Source organism: Crocodylus porosus, unplaced genomic scaffold (assembly GCF_001723895.1).
Source record: "Crocodylus porosus isolate Cpor-Errol unplaced genomic scaffold, CroPor_comp1, whole genome shotgun sequence".
NCBI classification, from domain to species: Eukaryota; Metazoa; Chordata; order Crocodylia; family Crocodylidae; genus Crocodylus; species Crocodylus porosus.
In genome coordinates, this window is record NW_017728951.1 from 36,486,328 (window position 1) to 36,500,139 (window position 13,812).

The window sequence follows — 13,812 nt, forward strand, 5'->3', positions numbered from 1 at the left end:
TGGCTTCCTGCCCTTTGGGCAGGGGGCTGGACTCGATGATCTCCCGAGGTCCCTTCCAGCCCCAATGTCTATGAAATCTATGAAAGTTGCTGATTGATCTTGCCACCCCTCCCCCTCCACTTTAACCATAAACACCTGCCACTCTTCCATCAAAGTGTCTAGAATATTTTTAGGCTCCCGACACTGTAATACTACAAAAAATAAATCATGCTCCTCACTGAAGCAATACAAAGTTGGCTTAAAGGCATGCTGTCTAGTCGGGGTGACAGGGTGCTTCTCCTTAGTTTCTTTTGCCCCTAAAGAAGCCCATCAGGCTTGCTGACAAGTTATACCATCAGCTGTTGCTCCCAAGCCGTTGGAAAATCAGGTGGTTTCACTGCTGGATTATCCCCTGCTACTGTAGTTAATGTTGCTACTACTCAATGGTAATAGTGACAGGGCTGCATGCCAGCAGTCCCTGTATCCTTGCCACCTGGCAACAAGGGGATGGGGCTTCCTGTGAACCACCTGTGATGACAAGGGATGATTGTGGGGGGCATCCTCTGGTCCCCAGTTGGCTGTTGAAGCATCCAAGTATGCTTCATCACCTTTGCCAACTGGAGATAAGGGTGACAGGGCTGCCTGCATCTAGATCCCCGCAGAGCTTTCTAACAGGTAACCTCTGGGTGGGCTGTCAGGGAGCCAGCTGCTTTCATTCCCTCTTTCCTCTTTGGAGTCACAGGAAGGAGAGTGGAAGACTGTGGGATACTGAGGATCAGGAAAACCTGACCACATGTAAATTGGTTGGGGAGAACTTTCTGGAGACAAATAAGATGCTGTTTTAAACGGTGGGGTGTCATGGATCTGCCCTTTTTTGGTCTGGATTGGCTTTTTTTTTTTCTCTAAGCACAGCAAAAAGTCCTGAATGTGTGGCTGCAGGCTTTTTGTCATGCTTAAAGAATGGATAAAATATGACAAATGTAAGTGTCAGATCCTTTAGCAGTGGACACAGGAAGGCTTGAAGCTCTTTTGAAAGGGGAACTTCTCAAAAACTTTAACCCTGCATGAAGGAGCATTAAAGTTGCATTACCCCTATTAGCCTTTATTAGCTTGTTAACGCATAACAGTTAGAACACACTAGCTGCTATTGTTTTGAAACATTTTCCCTTTCAAAAGGACTCCTTACGTATTCTTTGTGTCCACACCCTTAGACCAGTGGTTTTCAACCTTTTTCATTTGAAGACCCCTGAAAAATTACTAATGGAGGTGCAGACACCTTTGAATTGTAAGGGTGGGTATGCATGGACTTTTAATTGATCACAGTCATCTTTTGCGAACCCCTTAGACATAGCCCACAGACCCACAGGGATTTGCTGACCACAAGTTGAAAACCACTGCCTTAGATAACAGCTTTCTATGTACTCTGAATGGCACCCTACACACAGCTATGTACAGGAAACCCACTGACCACCACACTTACCTTCATAAAACCAATGATCACCTCAAACTTAGAAGGAAAGAATAGGCTGCAATTGGACCTAGACAGGTTACAGAGGTGGGCGGATGAGAATAGGATGGGATTCAACACTGACAAGTGCAAGGTGATGCACTTGGGGACGAAGAACCAACACCATACCTACAGGCTGGGGAACTCCCTTCTCGTCAGTGTAGAGGCAGAAAAGGATCTTGGAGTCGTCATTGATGCCAAGATGAACATGGGCCGGCAGCGTGGGGATGCAGTCAGGGAAGCCAACTGCACCTTGTCATGCATCCACAGATGCATCTCGAGCAGGTTCAGGGAGGTGATCCTCCCCCTCTATGCGGCATTGGTCAGGCCGCAGCTGGAGTACTGTGTCCAGTTCCGGGTGCCACCCTTCAAGAGGGATGTGGACAACACGGAGAGGGTCCAGAGGAGGGCCACTCACATGATCAGGGGTCAGCAGGGCAGGCTCTATGAGGACAGGCTACGGGACCTGAGCCTGTTCAGCTTCCACAAGAAAAGGCTGAGTGGGGATCTAGTGGCCTGTTACAAACTAGTCAGGGGGGACCAGCAGGCATTGGGGGAGTCCCTATTTCCCCGAGCACTACCAGGAATGACTAGAAATAATGGTCACAAGCTGGCAGAGGGTAAATTCAGATTAGACATCCGGAGGCGCTACTTCACTGTCAGGACTTCCAGGCAAAGTGGTGCTGGCTCCTACCTGGGGGTCTTTAAGACGAGGCTTGACAATCACCTTGCTGGGGTCGTTTACCCCAGTACTCTTTCCTGCCATGGCAGGGGGTCGGACTTGATGATCTGCTCAGGTCCCTTCCGACCCTACTAACTGTGTAACTTACCTTGAGAACTGTGATCTGCAGCAAGTCCATTAGATACCACTGCATCTGCTCTAAGCTGAATTCTTGGAGTACCCACCTCACCAACCTGAAAACTGCCTTAAGAGCCCCTGACAGATGTTATATTTATTGTGCAGTTAACATGCTAATTGCGTAATAAATTGCAACATACCACATGTGCAAAAAGTTTATGATGTGATAAAATGTCAAACCAGCAACAAAGATGTTCCATATTCGTCATGGCATATCTTTTATATTACACAGTTATTGGAATGTGTGGTATCCTGGTATATCCAAGTTGCGACTGGTGCAGCTGGGCTGCATGAGTGGGATCCAAGACTGGGGAGAGGCTTTCTTGATATCAGGCTCCTTGTGTCACAGGACCTTTAAAAACCCCAGTCGTCATGGACTTGGGATCTGACACATTTTATGCTGGGTTCCAGAAATTGCATGTCTGTCCATGGTCATGTCAGTGGTCAAGGGTGCTCAACCAAAGAAATAGACTAGGGGTCCACCAACAGAGATTTTTGGGGCCAATACCGATAGCTGATAATTAAGGAGGTATATTGGCTGATACCACTCCAATTTATGATATTTGTTTTTTTTTGTTTGTTTGGTTTTTTTTGTTTTTTTTTTTCCTGTTTTTTTGCACCGGTCCTGGAAGCACTGTAATACCAGGTCAATGCATGGAGTGGATGGAGCATGCTCCGGTTCCACCACCCAATACCAAAAAGAATCTGCTCAATATAGACCTCCTATGGAGGACATATCAGAGACAGTTACCCTGGGGAACTCGCCTACGTGGTCACGCTGCTTCCAATTTATGATATAGCTGCCTCCAGCTGGTAAGTCTGGTGTGGTGAAAGGGGAGGAAGGAGGGAAGGGCATGGCAGGGGCAGATCAACGCCCCCCCACCCCGTGGTGAGGTAAGGGGCCGGGGCAGGCGCTGCCCAGGCAGGGCGGGGGTGGGGTGGTTCCCACTGCTGCTTGTACCCTGAGAGGGCACGGGGGGGCATGTGCCCTCTGGATCTCTGTGAGGTGGGGTGGGCTGCAGCCAGGGATGCATGGGGCTCTTCTCGGGGCAGGTGCCAGTGGCGCTGAGAGGATGCTGCATCCTCTCCTAGCGCTGCAGACACCTGGTGCAGCCCTGGTTCAACACCCTGCCTCCACCATGAGCCAGGGCTGTGCCAGGCAGCTGACAGTGGTGGTTCTGGGAGTGGAGTGGCGGCAAAATTTTGGGTGGATGCAGCATTCTCCCAGTGCCACTGGTGCCTGGTCCGAGCCCAACCCCTGTCAAGAAGAGCCCTGTGCAGCCCTGGCTGCAGCCCATCCTGCCTTGAGCAGATCTGGGGGGCATACATCCCACCTACCTATGCCTTCCTGGGGTGTAAACAGCAGCGGGAGTCCCTCCAAAATAAGATGTTCCAGCCCCGACCAGCTGCCCTGCTTGGGCAGTACCTACTCCTGCCTCTTCCCTCACCACCCCACAGATACACACCCCTTCCCTCTCCCTTCCCCTTCTACCACACTGGACTTACCAGCTGGAGGCAGCTCTCCACACTGCTGGCTGTGTTCTTCGCTGCCTGCGTGTTGCACTGCGGCTGCACGCAGCACGGGCATTTATCGGCCGCATCAGCCCAATATCCAATACAGCCAGTTTTCTTTATAGCGGTACCAATTCGATAGAATGAGCTCTCAGAAAAAAGGTAAAAGACAGCAACATCCAGTCATCAGTGGGAGAACACTTTTCATCATACAACTACTGTTTTTGACCCCATGGTCTTTTTCCTTAAAGGAAACGTCTTCTGGACACCAAAAACAGTGAACTTAGTGGTTTTATGGTTCATCATAATTTATTTGCTCCCTTTGTCAGCCACCCTATGATCCACGAGTGATGATGATCATCTTCCTTTTTGAATGGTCTTTTTCATATTACATTTACCTAATGAAGTTACCCTTTTCCTGGTCTGTAAGTACTCTTGAGAACTTTGATCTACACCTTTACTGCTTGATTCCTTTTAGATAATCAGTGGATGTATCTACATGTGCCATTAATGTGCAACAATAAGCTCTGGAGGTTATTGCTCCCAGGAAGATCCTGGCTGTGTGATTTATACATGCACCTGGACCACAGCACATGTAGTTTGGTTGCACCACCCTGGCTGGCAGGGCACCTGGGAGGTCAGCCTGCCAGCCTGGAGCTGCTCCAACCAGGCTCAGTGTGTTGGGGAGGGGCTGGCTGGGACACAAAGGTGCTTCGGTGTGGGGCTAGCCAGTAGGCAGCCCCTGCACCGAAGCACTCTTGTGCCCCAGCCAACTAGGTCAACATCTACTCATACACTGCTGTGCACAAAAAAACTCATCTGCAGGGTAGGACTTGTATTTGCTGTGGAGCTTATTAGTTTTGTGAGCCCTAGTAGGGCCACACATGTAGATACTGAGATATTTACTGTGCAGTTACTATAATTAGTCAGCTGTGCAGTAAAGGTCTCATGTAGCTGCCCCCACTTTCATAAATGTAATAGGGTTAAACAGAAGTGCCATAACTGTTCCAACTGGTAGTTTAGGCTGTATCTACTTCTTTTTAAGATCTTGAGTATGGGTGTTTTGTACCCAAAAGCTTGTCTAATATCTCTCCCAATGTTAAGGCTGATCTGATAAAAGATATTACAGCCGAGTTGCATCTTACGTGGGGGTTACATTCTGAAGCCAGCGCGTAAGGCGAAAATCGCGTATAGTTGAAATTGCCCTTCCCGCCAGGTTTCGGCGCCAAGCAGCCGCCACCACCGCAGGGCCCAGACAAGGTGGGCACAGTGACGCACAGCCTGCGTGTGCAGTGCGATGGCTGTGTCTTCCGCGCACACTCCTCACCCCTCTCATTCTCCGCCACCTCATCCTACCAGGGCAGCCGGCTGAGCGTGAGCGAGCTGCTGGCGTGTGCAGGCAGTACCGCATGGCGCCACACTACTCGCTGTGTCCTGGCCGACACCCGGCGGCCAGCCCCAGCAGCTGAGCACGAATAGCTGATTTCGCGTAAGTTAAATACGCATAAGATGTGACTCAGTTGTACTAAACAAATGTTGCATCTGATAGACTTCAAATGAGTGTAACACTAATGTCATTATGTGCCCTTTTGACTAGTATTTGCATACTTTTACTTACGTGGAAGGAATGAAAGGGACACTTAATAACCCGTTGATAATTTCCTTTAGCTCAGAGCTATACAATTTTCAGCTGGTAGATAGCTTTCAGCCTCTGAGGGGTTTACACATGTCTCATTCCCTGCCCTTACCCCTCCCCCTCCTTCTGTTGTACCACATCTGCAGGCTCCCCCTTCTTCCTCTGGCTTCCACTTCCTGCCCTCACCCTTTGCAGGGTAGCTTATGGGATAGAGAGGGTCCACAGCTGGCAGAGTTCAGGGGGACCTGTGGACCTGACACAGGAAGGTGCAGGGGTGCTGGCATAGTACAGTAGGTGGGCACCCATGGTGGGGTGGGTAGTGGTCCAGCATGAGACAGATGTGCGCAGTGCAGTGCAGCATGTTGCCTAGGGGCATGTGACATGCACAATGTGTGGCTGGAAGTTGGATAGCTCTGCTTTAGTTATTAAAAATATAAGTTGCTGTAAAAAGCATGTCTTGCTTTAGAGCTATGTATTGTGTTCTATAGGAACTGAATAAAATCAATTTGGTCTTTTGTAATTTAGATGTGGTTTCTAATGTTGAACAGCTGATCTGGCCACAGATGCATCACAGCTATGTTCACAGAAACATACCTTGTCTACATGGGCAAAAATTAGACTTGTAAAAGAGTAGTGCGAAAATTTCATCAGTATTAGCAACAATGGAAGTCATAATAAAGAGTTTACTACAGGTCCCAATATTTCAGGTGTTGCCAGTTTCCATGATCACCTATTGAAGACTGGTGCAAAATGTTTCACAGTTTTTTGATAGAGCCTGTGTTAGAAGTTGATGTTGGGGGGGAGTGATGGTCAGAAAAGAGATATTCTTTTTAAAAAATATATGCATGCGCCCACCTCCAAGAAACTTCTGTTGATTGCCTTTTTGAAACTAGTCTTTCACACTAGTGAGAAATACTTCTTAGCTGTGCCTGTGGTGCTGTCATTTTTTAAAATGAATTCTATTTTTAGATATGCTTCAAACAAGTGCTAAACTTGAGGCCAGAAGTTAATGCAATACATATCCTTGTGCAACTTCAGATTATTTCTTAGTGTCACAATTCCAAGGTGTTTGATTGGCTTAACATTTTGCATCTTATATATTCTATTAAATGTGTGGAATTCTAATAATGTGGATAAAACAGTCTTGTTACTTCTATTCCCTAATAATAAAATTACACCTATTAGGCAAGAAAATTTTCATAACCTCACTTTTAACTAAGTGTCTTATAGCAGCATAATACAGACATCAGTGTTCTAAGGAGGTGGTCATATTGGGATGATACAGAGCCCTCCCTAACTGGAAGTTGAGTCTTGGATGTCTTCTGTCAATTTGGTGAGACACTGTATGCTTCAGTTGCTTTAGTACAGTCTCCATTTTCAGGCAAATATTGTTAAGGATTCATTTTTCTAACACTGATATGCACCGCTACATGTGCAATAGAATGTACAAGTAGAGGATTGAGCATAGAGCCATTAAAATTAACAAGAGTGGTTTAGTCCTTTGTGTAAACTGTTGTTTTACTGAAGTGCTTAGCAATAACTTGCTTGTAATAGGAAATAAAATGTTTTCATTCATAGTTTCATAGTTGGTAGGGTCAGAAGGGACCTGAGCAGATCATAAAGTCTGACCTCATGCCATGGGCAGGAAAGGATGCTGAGGTCAAATGACCCTGGCTAGGTGATTGTCTAGCCTCCTTTTGAAGACCCCTAGGGTAGGAGCAAGCACCACTTCCCTTGGAAGTTGGTTCCAGATCCTAGCCTCCATGACTGTGAAGTAGTGTCTCCTGATGTCTAGCCTGAACCTACTCTATCAACTTGTGGCCCCTGCAGGTCCCCCCTGGTAAGTTCATAGACGGCCACCAGATCCCTTCTCAGTTTTCTCTTGTGGAGGCTGAACAGGTTCAGGTCCTGTAGGCTCTCTTCGTGGGGCCTGCCCTGCTGCCCCCTGACCATGCAAGTGGCCTTCCTCTGGACCCTTTCAATCCTGTCCACATCCCTCCTGAAGTGGGGTGCCCAGAACTGGACACAGTACTCCAACTGGGGCCTGACCAATGTCGCATAGAGGAGGAGTATCACCCCCTTGGATCTGCTTGTGATGCATCTGTGGATGTATGATAAGGTGCGATTAGCCTTACTTACTGCATCCTCACATTGGTGGCCTATGTTCATCTTGGAATCAACAATGACTCCAAGATCCCTTTCTGACTCTGCTGACAAGAAGGGAGTTCTCCAGCCTGTAGGTATGGTGCTAGTTCTTCCTCCCCAGGTGCAGCACCTTGCACTTGTCAGTGTTGAAACCCATCCTGTTTGCATCCACCCACCCCTGTAACCTGTCCAGATCTAGTAGTAGCCTGTCCCTCCATTCTATCATGCCCACCTCTCCCCACGTTTTAGCGTCATCCACGAATTTGAACAAGGTGCTTTTCACACCCTCATCCAAGTCGCTGATGAAGATGTTGAACAGTGCAGGCCCAAGGACCAAGCCCTGGGGGACCCCACTGCCCACATCCACCACCACTCTCTGGGTGCAGCCCTCTAGCTAATTTGTGACCCATCTGACTGTGTAGGCATCAACACCACAGTCGCCTAATTTTTTAATGAGAATGGGGTGAGAGACAGTGTCGAAGGCCTTCCTAAAGTGCAGAAAAATTACATCTACCGTGACACCTGCATCTAAGGATTTTGTGACCTGGTCGTGAAAGGCAACCAGGTTGGTCTGACAGGACCTGCCCCTAATGAACCCATGTTGGTTTCTCCTAAGCATAATTTCCTCTGCTGGTCCCTTGCAAAGGTGCTATCAAGGCATTCACAAAGGCTAGATTTTGTTTTGTGTATCTGAATGAGCCGTACATGTAACTATAATGATTACAGGACTAACGAAGCAGTATCGCTTGACCATCTTTTTTACCTAGGTTGTTGTATTTTTAACTTGATATATCACTGAGAATTTTTTCGCACCTTCCAATAGTTATATTTGTTTTTGCTTTGATCTTAAACTGAATAATATACTGTTAGTCCTGTAGGATATTAGTAAAGCTTCTAGTTTCTCTTTAACTGTAGAAAATGTGTGTTGTGTTTTATGTGATGATGAGCCCCACCTTGGACCCCTTTTTCAAAATCCTAGATCCTTCCATTAAGGTGCCTGACTATTTACATGTAAACATATTTAGTGAAGGCACTGGGCAAATGTTTCTATTAAATCTTATTTTTGTGATAGTTCCCTTTTAAGGAATAAATAGTATGGAGGGGAAAATCCCTAAAATTAAGGGACTCTACTTCAGACCTTTCATGTTTACTCTAATACCCCTCAACTATTAGTATTAGTTCTTAGCCAAACAAAATACTTGTTCTTGCTGCCATGTAACATAGGTTTGTTTTAGGCTACAATGAAATTTTTAAAGAACAGCTTCCCAAAAATTGATTATGCCTGATAAATATGCTGCTTTTTGCCACCCTGTTACTAATACTGTACATTCATCTTTAAATTAAACAATGAATATTTGAGTGTTTATTACAGAGAGCACTAATTATTAGAAAATACATGCTGATTTACAAGTATGAGTCATTTAGTAACTTCTATATTAAATTCTGTACAGATTGAGAAACATTATATACAGTGTCCTTCTCTTTCACCACTTTTTATAAATCCCGACAACACAAATTAGTCACCTGCACTTCACATGTTCCACCTCTCCTTTGAAGCATATTTCTGACAAGAGCTTGGACATAATTCAAATCAGAACTGTCTTCAGTCTGTTACTAGGTTACTACTTCATCTGTCAACTCAATAAATGGCAGCATATTACATTATAGACTTAGTCTCTTAAATACTTTTAATCTCATTCCTAATCTTTCAGAATGCATGTCTCTGACACAATAGGCACAAAAAAAATCCATTATATACCAGTGGGGTAAAACAAGGATGAAAGGACAGGAGTTTAAGTATATTAAAGATGATAGAATACTTTACTAATCTAATTGTTGCTATTCATAATGGTCATAGTTAATCTTATACTTTGCCAAAAATGACATTAATTTATCCAAACAGTTCACATGGCTTAATCTAACCATAGAACAAGGTGGATTAAAAATTTTTTTAATTTAAAAAATTGTGAAATCAGTTTTCTTTATGTTGCTAATTCTTTACTTTCCATGCTATAGTTTAAAATGATTGAAGTAGCTATTTTGTACTTGTTTCTCAGTAGTTTCCTCAGAGGTAGTAGAATTTGAGGTTTTTTATGGATTCTATTGCAGTTTCACATTTAAAACTGTTTCTCTACCAAAAATAATCAGTTCAGGTTCTTGTTAACAGCTTTCTCACCATAATGTACTGTATTTTACTGGATATAAGACAACCCTGCATGTAAGATGACTCCCAAATAATTAGATTCCATTCATGGAAATGTATTAACTTATTATAATTTTCCACATATATTAAAATTATTTAAAGAATATAATTATTTAGTGTATGGAATCTCATTATTGGAAAGTCATTTTAAATTTGTTGCTCTCCCCACCCCACTACTGCAGGTGGTGGGGGCAGAGGTGATGCAGCGGGCTGTAATGGAGTAGTTGATGGGCAGTAGGGGATAGTAATGGGGCAAGCAGTGGGGGTGTAGATAGTAGGGGGCAGGCAGTGTGGAGGTGGTGGCAGGCAGTGAGAGAGGCAGGCAGCTTTCACCCTGCTGCCTGACCCCCCCCCACACACATTTACACCTCACTGTGCCTGCCACCTGCAGCCTTGGGTCCCCACCCAGCTTTTCTCCTGTCTCTCCCCCCCCACCCCAAAGTTTGTCCCTCCTGCCTGTCTCTACACTCCCCCCACCCTCCCATTCACTTTGCACCAGCATGTTCCATCTCTGCTGCAGCGTAGGGGTAGGGTAACCTTTTCAAAATGGAAGAGTGAGACACAGGCCCCCTCCCATCTCTGGTGGCATGGCCAGAGCAGAGCTGAGTGGAGCAGAGCAGGCAGATGCAGGCTCAGGACTCCCTGTTGTCCTGCCTTTCGCCTGGGAAACCCACTCTGGCCGTGTACCCTCTGCCCACCTGGTAGCAGTGGGGTGTGCAACTCCACTCTGCCACCACCACTGTCCCTGCTACTGCCAGGCAGGCACACCATGGCAGCATGGCCAGCACAAGGCTCCCAGGGGGAGGGTAGCAGGGCAGGGAGCCTCGAGGCTGCAGCAGGGAGCCTGCATCTGCCCCTGTGCACAAATCTGGGGGGCATGTGCCCCCCCATGCCTCCCTGAGAGTGTGCAGCAGCAGGGAGCCACCCCTGGATGAGATGTCTGTGGCTGCGTCTTGCTCCATTTCCTGCCCTCAGACCCCATGCAACACCCTGGCTGGGCAGTGCCTCCAACCCCTTCCCTACTTCCCTTCCTCACCATGGGGGCCTCAGTCTCCCTTCCCTGCCCCCCCTGGCTCTTCCTATATCCCCTCCCCCCTATAGGCTTACCTGCAGGGAGTTGCTTTTCACACTGCCTAGCTGTATTTCTGGCCATGGACATGTGTGTGGGCATGTACATGCACGTGGTGCCTCCTGTGTCCCACTCCCAGAAGCCCCTTGCAGGCGGGAACACTGCCAGCCTGCAAGAGGAAACCTGCCATTTCCTGTGGTTTTCCATAGCAAAGAGAAAACCCAGATCCCTGCATGACACTGCAAATCTAGGACAAATGCTGTCCCAGAGTCATGCAGCCTGGGACCGGGACTTGGCATTCCCACTCTGGGGTTGTCCTGCCCAGTTAGGGACAGGTGGTCACCCTACCTGGGGCACATAGCATGGCCTCAGCCTGGCCCCATAGCATCAGCATAGAGTCAGCATTGCTGTTCCAGCCCTATAGTACAAGGGTTGTCAACCAGGTGTGCACATATCCTGGGGGTACTTTGGATGGCCCCAGGAGGGTATGCGCAGAGGAGTGGGGAAGCGGTGCATGGTAGTGGTGTGGAGTGGTGAATGGCGGTGGGAGCTGGCACATGCAAGTTTCCCGCCTACCACTGCTGCCGCTGTGCACCTCCCCCCCCCCCAACTCCAGCTGCTTGTCACCCCCTCAACCCTGCACACCCCTAGTGACAGCTCTGGGTACACGCCTTAAAAAAGTTTGAAAACCCCTGTTGTCCCTCCATGCCTGTGCTCCATGCAGGCAGGCACCATCCCTGCTGTAGCCTAAGTAAGGAGGAGTGGTGCAAAGGTGAAAAACGAAGGTTCAAATTTAGCAGACAGCAATAATGAAAACACTTTAAATTGCCAGAATCTTTCGTGCACTACGGCTGCTTCTGAGTAGTGGAGAGAACTTATCTGGAATTCCTGATATAGCGATGGTCATTTCCTGTGCTAAGAAAAGTACAAAAAGTTAATCTAGAAATTGCCCAGTAGGTCTGTAGCCAAATGTTGCATTCTGCTTCTGACCCATAAGGTTCAAGATTTGGGGTTGGATTTTGGAAAATACCACAAAATTGGTTTAGCATTTTTAGACTCGGAAACTGCCTCAGTGCAAATTGTGCATCCTTTATTCTGACTGAAAAGAGCTACTGAATCACAGTAGATAGCCTCTTATTGTAATGAGAAACAGAATTTGAGAAACCCTGATTAATAAAGCCCAGCCATGCAGGCACCAGTGCACATTTCTCAGGGAGACTTCCTACTTATCACTGGTTGGGGTTTTAAGCTCTGAAAGTAAAACAGTATATAAGTATTGAAATCTATTTCAGCTTTAATGATATAGAGCAGCAGTTGCTATTTTGCTGGTGGTGGGCTTGTATGACGCAGCTCAGGTCCAAGTTAAGCAGGTGCTAAGACCAGCTGCCACTACTGCTTCTCCCTGCTGGTCAGCTTTGGCCTAGCACAGACAAAACCCCATGCACTGAAACCCACTGATTCTGGGCCAAATCCAGGGTCCCTGTGTTTAGGCAACAGACCATAGGTTACTGAGCCCTGGTTACAGTGTTAGTAATGGGTAGGGTTTTCTGTTTCCTCAGAATGATTTATTTGTACAGCAGTAAGGAAAAGGTAGTTATGAACAAGTAAAAGCAGTGTCCTCTGCAACTGCATAGAAAAACTATCTTCAGCATTTTTCCTACATCACTTACTGGAAACATCTGTTAACCAGGGTTTGATCCAAAATATGAAGACTGGAGCAATAGTGTGGTAGGAATCTTATCTCTATCCTTTCCAGTAGTAGGGGCTGAGTAGAGCTCAGCTTCACAGTACAGTGCTGTGTATGTGACTTGGGATAGGATATTTCTAGTCAAAACTGTATCTCTTGCAGTATATTTCAATGCAGATCTTGTGTGTATCATGGTACTAAATAGTGCAGATAGGAAGCTTAGTTATTTTAGTCTTTCTGGTTAAAATGCTACTGTGCATTAAAAATTAACCAATTTTTAATCTAATGTTTTCAAAGGTATTCCTGTCTCTCAACAGCATTTAATATGGAATAATGTGGAACTGGAGGATGACTACTGCTTGAATGATTACAAGTGAGTGTAAAATACAACTTCACTATATGTTAATTGATAAGCAGATAGACCATGCTATATTTGAAATTGCCTCCACCTTTCTGTGTAAGTTCTGAATGTAGCTATTACTACTGGAGATAGAGAATACTAGAAAACTTCACTGTTTTTTGTTGATTATTTGCAGCATTTCAGATGGATGCACTCTGAAGCTAGTACTGGCAATGCGAGGTGGGCCTATTAACACTAGAAGAGGTAAGTACAGTTTTAACTCTTAAAATATCCAAACATAGGTGATAATGAAATTTTATAACAAAGTTTGTAATGGAAGCCATTTTGGGCATTTTGCATGATTATACTTCCATTCTAAATAATGGCAGTCTTCCTGCCCCAGCCTGCAGTAGCAGTCTACTGAAACCCCACACGCAGATTGGCGGCCGGCGGCCCCCCAGGAAGAGCTAGGGAAATGATCAGAGAGCTGGGGAACTGAACCAGGAGCTAGATATTAATATCAGAGCAGTCCTTCCCCACACACTGTCCCCTCCCTCCTAGTTTTTGTTCCCTGCAAGCCGGGCTCTGAAACTCCGAAATTCTCTGAAACATTTGCGAAATGTTTCAGAGTCTTCTGTTTCAATTCAGATTCAGTGTTTCGCCAAAATGGCCTGAAACACCTCTGAAACAAAATGGCTATTGAAATTTCGCGCAGCTCTACTACACTGTAGTAACCAGGGTGACTGCAGTTACTTATTTCATATGGTTTCATGGGTAAATTGCACTCTGCTGATGAAAATATAAGAGACTTTCCCTAGGCGGATTTTTAATTAGTAATATGGTACATCTTTGAAAATAAAAATGCAAAACAAGAA

At 46.1% G+C, this 13,812-nt stretch overlaps 1 protein-coding gene across 5 annotated transcripts in view; it reads left to right on the top strand.

The window, feature by feature from the left end:
- ZFAND4 (zinc finger AN1-type containing 4) overlaps nucleotides 1-13,812 on the top strand; it is a 71,553-nt gene that overhangs the window by 14,215 nt on the left and 43,526 nt on the right. For all 5 annotated transcript variants that reach the window (XM_019555970.1, XM_019555973.1, XM_019555974.1 and 2 more), the window contains exons 3-4: nucleotides 12,895-12,970; nucleotides 13,134-13,201. In XM_019555970.1, the coding sequence (XP_019411515.1) occupies nucleotides 12,895-12,970; nucleotides 13,134-13,201 (144 nt within the window). The remainder of the gene's footprint in view (nucleotides 1-12,894; nucleotides 12,971-13,133; nucleotides 13,202-13,812) is intronic.